At 37.2% G+C, this 9,626-nt stretch overlaps 1 protein-coding gene across 1 annotated transcript in view; it reads left to right on the forward strand.

The window, feature by feature from the left end:
* The window catches only part of DNAH14 (dynein axonemal heavy chain 14), a 792,430-nt gene that overhangs the window by 85,826 nt on the left and 696,978 nt on the right, over positions 1-9,626 (forward strand). The window contains exon 8 of the mRNA XM_042780425.1: positions 6,415-6,559. Coding sequence (XP_042636359.1) covers positions 6,415-6,559 — 145 coding nt within the window. The remainder of the gene's footprint in view (positions 1-6,414; positions 6,560-9,626) is intronic.

A 9,626-nucleotide genomic window follows, 5' to 3' on the forward strand; every position in this document is an offset into this window, starting at 1 on the left:
TGGCTGCGATGATGGGCTCAAGTATAGCAGGGATCATGGAGCTGGCGCAGGATCGGGCCATGTTTCATTCTGCTGTGCATGGAGTCACTATGAGTTGGAAACGACTCATCGGCACCTGACAACAACAACAACAACCCTGTTTTCATTTGTTAAATTTGTTAGTGGTTTGTAAATTTTATTAATTTTTTTTTAAGAAAACAACTTTTGATCTTGTTGATTTTTTCTATTGTCTTTCTATTTTGTGTTTCATTTATCTCTACTCAAATCTTTATTATTTCTTTTCTTCTAGTAGGCTTTTTTGCTGCTCATTTTCTAATTGTTGGAGATATTGGGTTCAGGTGTTGATTTTGGCTTTTTCTTCTTTTATGATGTGTGCATTTATCATTGCTTTTGCTGTGTCCCAAAGGTTTTGGTATGTTTTGTTGTCATTCTCATTTGATTCAAGGAATTTTTAAATTTCATTTCTTCTATTACCCTGTCATCTTTGAGGAGTGTGTTATTCAGTTTCCATGTGTTTGCTCTATTTCTATTGGTCTTCCTATTGTTGATGTCTAATTTTATAACATTGTGATCTGAGAAGATGCTTTGCAGTATTTCAATGTTTTTAAATTATTAAGTTTTGCTTTGAGGCCTAACCTATGGTCTATCTTGGAGGATGTTCCATGTGCACTGGAAAAGAATGCATATTGTTCTGTTGTTGGGTGAAGTGCTCTGTAGATGTCTATAAGGTCAAGTTGGTGGATTGTATTGTTTAGCTCTTCTGCGTCTTTGTTGAGTTTCTTTCCAATTGTTTTATCTTCCATTGAAAGTGGTGCATTAAAGTCTCATACTATAAGGCTGGTGGTTCAATCTCACCAGCCAATTCTCAGAAGGAAGATTGGGCTATCTACTTCCATAAATATACTGCCTCAGAAACCCAAGGAGGTGTCACTATGAGTCACAATCGACTCCATAACAGTGAGTTTATTATTATTATTATTTTACTATAACTGTTTAGTCATCTATTTGTCTTTTCAATTCTGTTAAAATCTGACATGTATTTTGGGGCTCTTCTTTGGATACATTGATATTTATTGTTGTTATGTCCTCTTGTTCAGTCAATTCTTTAATTATTATATAATGTCCTTCCTTGTCTCTTATGATGGTATTTGACTTAAAGTCAATTTTATCAGAAATTAACATTTCCATTCCTGCTCTTTTATGGTTGCCATTTGCTTGATATATGTTTTCCAACCTTTGATTTTTAGTCTATTTTTGTCTTTGTCTCTATGGTGTGTCCGTTGTAGACTGCATATCGATGGATTACGTTTTCTTATCCAGTCTGCAACTCTCCATCTTTTGAGTGCTACATTTAATCCATTGATATTCAGTGTAATTATTGACAAGTATGAATTTGTTGGTGTCACTTTGTTATGTATTTTTTTTTCATGGTGTTGCTGATTTCTTTGTTCCATATAATTTTTGGTGCTGAGCTTGTTTTGTTTATGAACTGTGTTATTACTTCCTTCATTGCTGTTGTTTTAGTATTTGCTAAATATTTGTGCTTGTCCTCTTTCTTTACTGTGGTGTGAAGGTTTATAATTTTTCTTTGAGGTTACCCTGTGATTTATAATTTTCTTCCCAAGTGTGGAACAGTCTGTTCTATCTTGAAACAGTCTTGACTTCCTCACCATTTAGAAGTTCTATAACTATACAGTTTTTTCCCTCATTTTGGTTTGTAGTTGTCCTCATTTGCCAATTGATGTCTCTGGTTTCCTGTTTACAATCTTGCAGGTTTATTTACTTTGGATACTTCCAAAATTGGGTTGGTTTCTGAGTTATGTCATCATGGGTGTTAATACTGTTGTTGTTTGCTGCTGTTGGTTCTCTGTCCAAAGGACTCCCTTTAATATCTCTTGTAAGGTTGGTGTAGTTTTAACAACTTCCCTTAATATCTTCTTATCTGTGAATGTCCTGATTTCACCATCATATTTGAGGGACAATTTTGCTGGGTATATAATTCTTGGTTGGAAATTTTTTTTCTTTCAGGCTTTTATATATACCATCCCATTGCTTTCTCACCTGCATGATTTCTGCCAAGAAATCAGAGCTTAGTCTTATTGGTTGCCCTTTGTAGGTAACTTTTTGTTTTTCCCATGCTGCTTTCAGGATCCTTTCTTTATCTTTGTCTTTGGTGAGTTTGATGATGATATGTCTTGGTGATTTTCTTTTAGGGTCTATCCTGTTTTGAGTTTGTTGGACTGCTCAATGGATATATTCTCATATTTTATCATATCAGGGAAATTCTCTTCCAACAAATCTTCAACAATTTTCTCTGTGGTTTTATTTGTGTCTTCCTCTTCTGGAATTCTGATTACACATAGGTTATTACTTTTGATGGTATCCCACATAAACCTTTGGCTTTTTTATTTTTTGTTTTGATCTTTTTTTCTGATTGATCCCTTTCCAAAGAACTATCGAGGTGTTTGTCTTCAATCTCACTAATTCTGTCTTCCATTGATTCAATTCTAAGCCTTTGCCCATTCAATGTGTTATCTATTTCTGAGAATTTTGTAGTAATCTTCTGAATTTCTCTCTGTAATTTTTTTTATCATTTCTAATTTTTTATTTATTTTGTCATTTTGTTCTTGTATTGTCTTCCAAAATTGTTCTTGGTTTTTGTCTGTGTTTCCTCAATTTTTTCAGTGTTTTCCTTGATTTGTATCTCAATACACTGAAGGTACCTAAATATAATTCTTTTGAAATCCTTATCAGGATATTCCAGTGCTGCTTCTTCCTCCAGGATGTGTTCTGTGTCTGTATCTGGTCCCTTATTTCTACTGCTTTATCTTGCTTCTTTGTGTGGGCTGTGATAATCTGTTGTCTCTGAGACATTGTGACATTTTTGTGTTTATCTTTATTTGGTGATTGTATGTTAGAGTGATTCACCCAAGATTTTTGTTTTATTTTTTTGTTTGGATGTTATCTGAGTAAGCAAGTTACTGTGCTCCTCTATTTACTAGTTGGCAGCACTTGTGCATTCACCACCTGTCTCCTTCCCAGTCATCAGCCTCCTGAATGTCTATACTGTCCTTAACAAGTGGAGCCTATTCTTAGGTCCCTGGAATCTGAATAAGAATGTTGTTGTTTTAAATACCTAAAATGACCACTGCTTGGAAACATTCAAAATGGCTGCACCCTCTGGACAGCTGACAGTCTACAGCTCAGTTTGTCTCCTACTTTGTCGCTACCCTTTTTAGTCTTCAGTCACTTGCTGAGCAGGAGCAATTTTTAGGTTAATTTTCAGGTCCTAACAACACTTGGAAATATTCATGCTGTCTGTGCCATCAGGATTGCTAACAGTCCACAGTTTCGTTTGTCTCCTTACTCACTCTTTTCATTCCAGTTCTCCTATGAGTTGGTGTTTGATCCATTTCTGTATCCTTCTTTCAAACCTTAGGGCTCCGGGATTACCTTCTATATCTGTGTCAATTGGTTTCCTTTTTGTTGTTGTTGTTGTTGAAGAGGGTCTGTGTAGTTTGTCTGCCTATTCCACCATCTTACTTGAAGTCCTCCTTGAATGTTTATATATGCAATCCCATTGCCTCTTGCCTGCATGGTTTCTGTTGAGAAATCACAACTTAGTCTTATTTGTTGTCCATTGTAGGTGACATTTCTTTTTTCCCAAGCTGCTCCCAAGATTCTTTATTTGTCTTTGACTTTGGAGAGTTTGATTATGATATGTCTTGTGACTTTCTCTTAGTATCTATCTTGTGTGGGGTTTTTGGAGCTTCTTGGACAGATATCTTTTCTTCCTTCATGAGGTGGAGGAAATTTTCTGTTAGCAAATCTTCCACAACTTTCTCAGTGTTTTTGTTTTTGTTTTGTTTTTTCTGTTTGCTTCCTCTTGTCCTAGTATTCCAATGAGGCATATGTTGTTTCTTTTCATGGCATCCCATATAACTCTTAGGTTCTCTTCATTTCTCTGAAATCTTTGTTCTGATTTTTCTTCATACAGGCTGGTGTGAAGGGATTTGTCTTCTAGTTGTCTCCAAGTGGTCCCCGGCTCACTGTCCTAAGCTATTGACTTTTTTCCTGTAATTGAGGAAAATATAGAGCAAACTGTTTTAATAATTCTTTTTGAATAACACTGCCTAATATTTAAAAATTATTAGAACTTACTAACATAACAGAAATTCATTCTTCAGCCAGTTCTAGTCTACTCTTTTGTCCTTCCGTTGTGTTGTCTATCTCTGTAATTTTAGTGTTCATTGTCTGGATTTCTAATTGCTGTTTCTGTATGAGTTCTAATTGTGTATTTATCTTATTATTTTGTCCTGGAATGGTTTTGCTAAATTCTTCCAAGGTAATGTCTGTCTCTTTGTTCATTCTGTTTGTGGTTTCCTTGAGCTCTTGGAGAGACCTATATATATACCTTCTGAATTTCTTCTCAGATCATTCCATTCCTTGTTCTTCTTCTATGATAGATAATTCTTTACCTTGGGATTTTATTTCTATTGTCTTGTCCTGTTTTTCCCCCCTTTGGTTTGTTTGTTTGATTTGAGGTTTCTGTTGTTTCCTAGACATTTTGAAGTTGTTGTCTTTCATTGTTAGTTATGTGTTGATTTATTTCACTCTGATTTTATGTTTTATTACAACTGAAAGTGTTGATCAGGTGTACTTTTTTGGTTATTAACTCTGCTGTATTGGGTTGCTCTCCAGTTCTCTCTGTGTTAGTGTAATCACTGGTGAGGATGTGGGTGCAGGTCTCTGTTTGTCATGAAGGGTATTTGGAATTGAGATGAGCAGGTGTTCTCCAACATCTGTTGTTGATTCGTGTTGCAGGAGTTACTGGTGTTACCTACTGGTTAGGTATTCAGTGTAATAACTCCTGTTGCCTGGTGGCAGTTTAATGTGTTCCTTCTATTGGATGAGGCACAGAAGAAGAGGAAAAAAGAAAAAGAGAAAATAAAAAGAATTAAAAAAAAAAAAAAGAAAGAAAAGAAAGCACCAATAGTGATCCCCAGTTTCCGTGTTTAGGTGAAACAGTTCATTCAGCAATGCCAGCACAGACAGTGTAGCTTGTGTCTTCTTGAGATATCTATTAATTATAATGTCCTACTGTCAATTAAAGACTTGCAGTTCAAAATCAATAGAGACCCCAATGGATAGAAGGCCACTACTTTCCACTTGGTTTGAGAAGCCACTACAACCCACTACCTTGGTCCACTCTGTGCTAAAAAGAAGTCATGGAAGGGTCGAACCCAAGTCCACTGCTGTGCACTTGCTCCAGGACTCTGCCTCCTCAGAGGGAATTTCTCCCTTTTCCCCTACTCCTTTCTGGACACTGCAGCATCCCAAGCTAAGGGGGTTGTTAATTTGTTTCCCAGTAAGATTATCATACTCACTCAATGCCCAAGGTTGCCACCATAAACTCCCCAATGTAGGTATTCTGCATCACCAATACCTCTGTGGGTTCCTTGATTATTATTATTATTATTGTTATTATTATTATTTTTACCTTCTTCCCTCCACCAACCTCTTTTGTATTTCTTATGAGTTCTCTCCATCTACATCTACATCTCTGATGGCTAGGTGGATTCATTTATTTTTCCCAGTTGTTTAATCTGCTCTTTTTCTCCACCTTCATTAAATCTGATATTTTATCTTCTCCTTAGTTTCTCATAATGCCAGCATCATTATTTCTAACTGCTTTACCTAGTTACTCAGGGATTGAGTTGGTAGAGGGAACAAATGTGTGGGTTATACATACACTGCCATCTTCTGGACCTCCCACGTTTGCTTTTCTTGATCCAATGTTCAAAGAGCCTTATTTCTTTCAATGTAGTTCTCTGCTCTCATTCTTTTCTTTCCAGTAATGTTAACAGTGATTTGGGTCATTCCTGGGATCACTGATAGACTAGTAGAAAAGAAAAGAAAAGTACCATCTTTTCTACTTGATGATATAAGTGGTCGTAGAATTTAAGCAGCTTTCTCCAACTGGTCCCTGGGTCACTGTCCTAAGCTATTGACTTTTTTCCTGTAATTGAGGAAAATATAGACAAACTTTTAATAATCCTTTTTAATTATAAAAACTTTTAATAATTCTTTTTCACTGCCTAATATTTAAAAATTTTTAGAACTTACTAGCATAACAGAATAACATTAGTATATTACTATATTAATAGAGATCATCATTTATTCCCCTCTCTTATGTCATTTTTCCTTAACACACTCAGTACTCAAAACATTTTCTATAGCATAATCAGCCATGAAAGCCTAATGCTTATTAATTTTTTAATTAATGTCACTTAATATGTGGTAGAGGTAGGGTACTTTAAACATAGGCATATGAAGTAAATATACTAATTACTACTAAATTAATTTCATTCATTGTGAATGAGAGAAAAGTCTTTGAAAATTTTTAACTTTCAGGTCATTTTTGTACCGCCATCTTTTTTGGGCTGATGAGTCATTTCAAGGCTGTTTGTTTTATATCAGAGGACTTTGTGAAGATGCAGTTAACTTCAAAACAAGTAATGGACAAGAAGATAATCCATCTGCCATATACCTTGTAAAGGTGGGTAGAAGTATACTACTATACTAATAAATATTGTTATAATTTTTATAAAGATTGGCACACAGAAACTAGAACAAATGGAGTTTTGAGTCAAAGGAATATAGATTTATGATCCATAAGGAAACTATGGATGACTAATATTCTAAGATATTTCCAAAGGACCTTACTCCTTTGGTAGTAATCTTTCAAATAACACATCTGAGTCCTAGACAGATTATGATTTATCCAAGACATAGAACCACCTGAAGACAGAGCTGGGACTTTTGATTATGTTTCATATTAAAAAAGTGAAATTTGTTCTTTGTTGTTGTTATGTGCCATTGAGTCATCTCTGACTCATAGTGACGTTATGCACAATAGAACAAAATACTGTCCAGTTCTGTGCCAGCCTCACTATCCCTGCTATACCTGAGCCCATCACTGCAGCCACCAAGTCTAGCCATCTCATTGAGGGCCTGCCCCTCTTTTATTGACCCTCCACTTTACCAAGCATGACATCCTTCTCCAGAGAATGGTCCCATTTGACAACATGACCAAAACAGGTGAGACAAAGCCTGGCCATTCTCACTTCCAAGGAGCATTCCAGCTGCACTTCTTCCAGGACAGATCTGGTACTCCTTTTAGCAGCAGTCCATGGTACTTTCAGCATTCTTTGCCAACACCACAACTCAAAACCATCAACTCTTCTTCGATCTTCCTTATTCATTGTCCAGCTCTCACATGCTTATGAGGCGATTGAAAATACCATGGCTTGGGTTAGGTTCATCTTAGTGTTCAAGGAGATAACTTTGCTCTTCAGCACTTGAAAGAGGTCTTTTGCACCAGATTTGCCCCATGCAATATGTCTTTTGATGTCTTGACTGCTGCTTCCATTGGCATTGATTGTGTTGTTGTTGTTATGTGCCATCGAGTTGGACCCGACTCATAGCGACCCCTTCCTTGGGTTTCCAAGGCAGTATCACTAAGGAAATAGATTGCCCCATCTTCCTTCCAAGGAGTGGCTGGTGGGTTTGAACCGCCAGACTTCTGGGTAGCAGTCAAGTGCCTTAGGCACTATGCTACCAGGCATTGATTGTAGAACCAAGTAATATGAAGTTTTTGACAATTTTAATCCTTTCTCCATCTATCGTGATGCTGCTTATTGGTCCATTTGTGAGGATTTTTGTTTTCTTTATGTTGAAGAGTAATCCATACTGTAGACTGTAGTCTTTAATATTCATCAGTATATGCTCTAAGTCATCCTCACTTCGGCAAGCAAAGTTGTGTCGTCTGCATATCACACGTTGTTAAGAAGCCTTCCTTCAATCCCGATGCCACGTTTTTCTTCATATAGTCCAGCTTCTTGCATTATTTGCTCAGCATACAGCTGAATAAGTATGGTGAAAAGACACAACCTGACTCGCTCTCTTCCTGATTTTAAACCATGCAGTATCCCCTCGTTATCCCCTTATTGTGTCCAAATGACAGCCTCCTGATCTATGTACAGATTCTTCATGAGCACAATTAAGTGTTCTGGAACTCTCATTCTTCTCAAAGTTATCCATAATTTGTTATGATCCACACAACTGAATGCCTTTGCATAGTCAATAAAACACAAGTAAACATCTTTCTCGTATTCTTTGCTTTGAGCCAAGATCCATCTGACATTAGCAATGATATCCCTCGCTCCATGTCCCCTTCTGAATTCAGCTTGCATTTCTGGAAGTTCTCTGTCGATATATTGCTGCAACTGTTTTTGAATTATCTTCAGTAAGATTTTACTTGCATGTGATATCAGTGATATTGTTTGATAATTACCACATTCTATGGGATCACCTTTCTTCGGAATGGGTACAAATATGGATCTCTTCCAGTCACTTCTCCAGGTAGCTGTCTTCCAAATCTCCTGGCATAGCTGACTGAGTGCCTCCAGCATGGCATCCATTTGTTGAAACATCTCAATGGGCTTTCTGGCAATTCCTGGAGCCTTGTTCTTTGCCAATTCCTTTAGTGCAGCTTCAACTTCTTCCTTCAATACCATTGGTTTATTCCCCTTATCATATGCCACCTCCTGAAATAGAGGTGATCATCTATCAATTGTTAGGCCAGAGTAAACACAAGCCACCAACATTTCAGTTGGCAGCTTCCTCTAGGTGTCAGGCCCTGATGAGACAGCCTGATAAGACAACTGAGGTGGCAGAACCCGCCCAGGCTGGAAAGCCCCATGTGATGATAAACTTCCTCCCGTGAAGCTCCCTCATGCTAATTAGGTGCAAACCCATGCCAACAACTAATTGGACCCCGACATTTCCTTAATGTCCCCACTTAGGTCCTCTACAAGACTATAAACCCTACCCTGCCCAGCCAGGTGGCACGACTTCTCGGGCCCCTCTCAGGGACCCGTAAACCTGGCCCAGAAGCGCAGAATAAAAACTTCTCTTTAACCTCACTTTTGTGCGTCCTCTTCTCCTTACCGTGGCCTTACACCAATTATTTTTGGTAAAGTGACTCTGTATATTCCATCTATCTTCTTTTGATGTTTCCTGCATCATTCAACACATTGCCCATGGAATCTTTCAATACTGCAATTTGAAGCTTAAATTTTTTTCCTTAGTTCTTCCAGCTTGAGAATGCCAAGCGTGTTCTTCTAACTCCAACTCTTGGCATATTATAATAATTAACATTGTCTTCTCAAGCTCCTCTTTGAAATCTTCTGTTCAGCTGTTTTATCTTGTTGGTGCTCCCATTTGCCTTAGTTACTCTCTGTTCTAGGGTAAGTTTTAGAGTCTTCTCTGACATCCACTTTGATATTTTCTTCCTTTCCTGTCTTTTTAATAACCTTTTCCTTTCTTCATGGAGGATGTTCTTGTTATCATCCCACAATTTTTCTGATTTTTTTTTTTAATTTTTATTTTGATTTGGGTGAAGATTTACAGAGTAAATTCATTTTTCATACAGCAGTTCACATAATATACTTTGTCTCATGTCATTGACCAAAATTTACAATGCAACAGGTCCCCTCCCACTTCCTCCCCATAGTTACCTCTTCCCAGTGTCCATCCCTCCATACTCTTCTGCGCCCTGAGCT

Source organism: Orycteropus afer, unplaced genomic scaffold (assembly GCF_000298275.1).
Source record: "Orycteropus afer afer isolate SDZICR_OR568_19922 unplaced genomic scaffold, OryAfe1.0 scaffold00039, whole genome shotgun sequence".
Lineage (NCBI taxonomy): Eukaryota > Metazoa > Chordata > Mammalia > Tubulidentata > Orycteropodidae > Orycteropus > Orycteropus afer.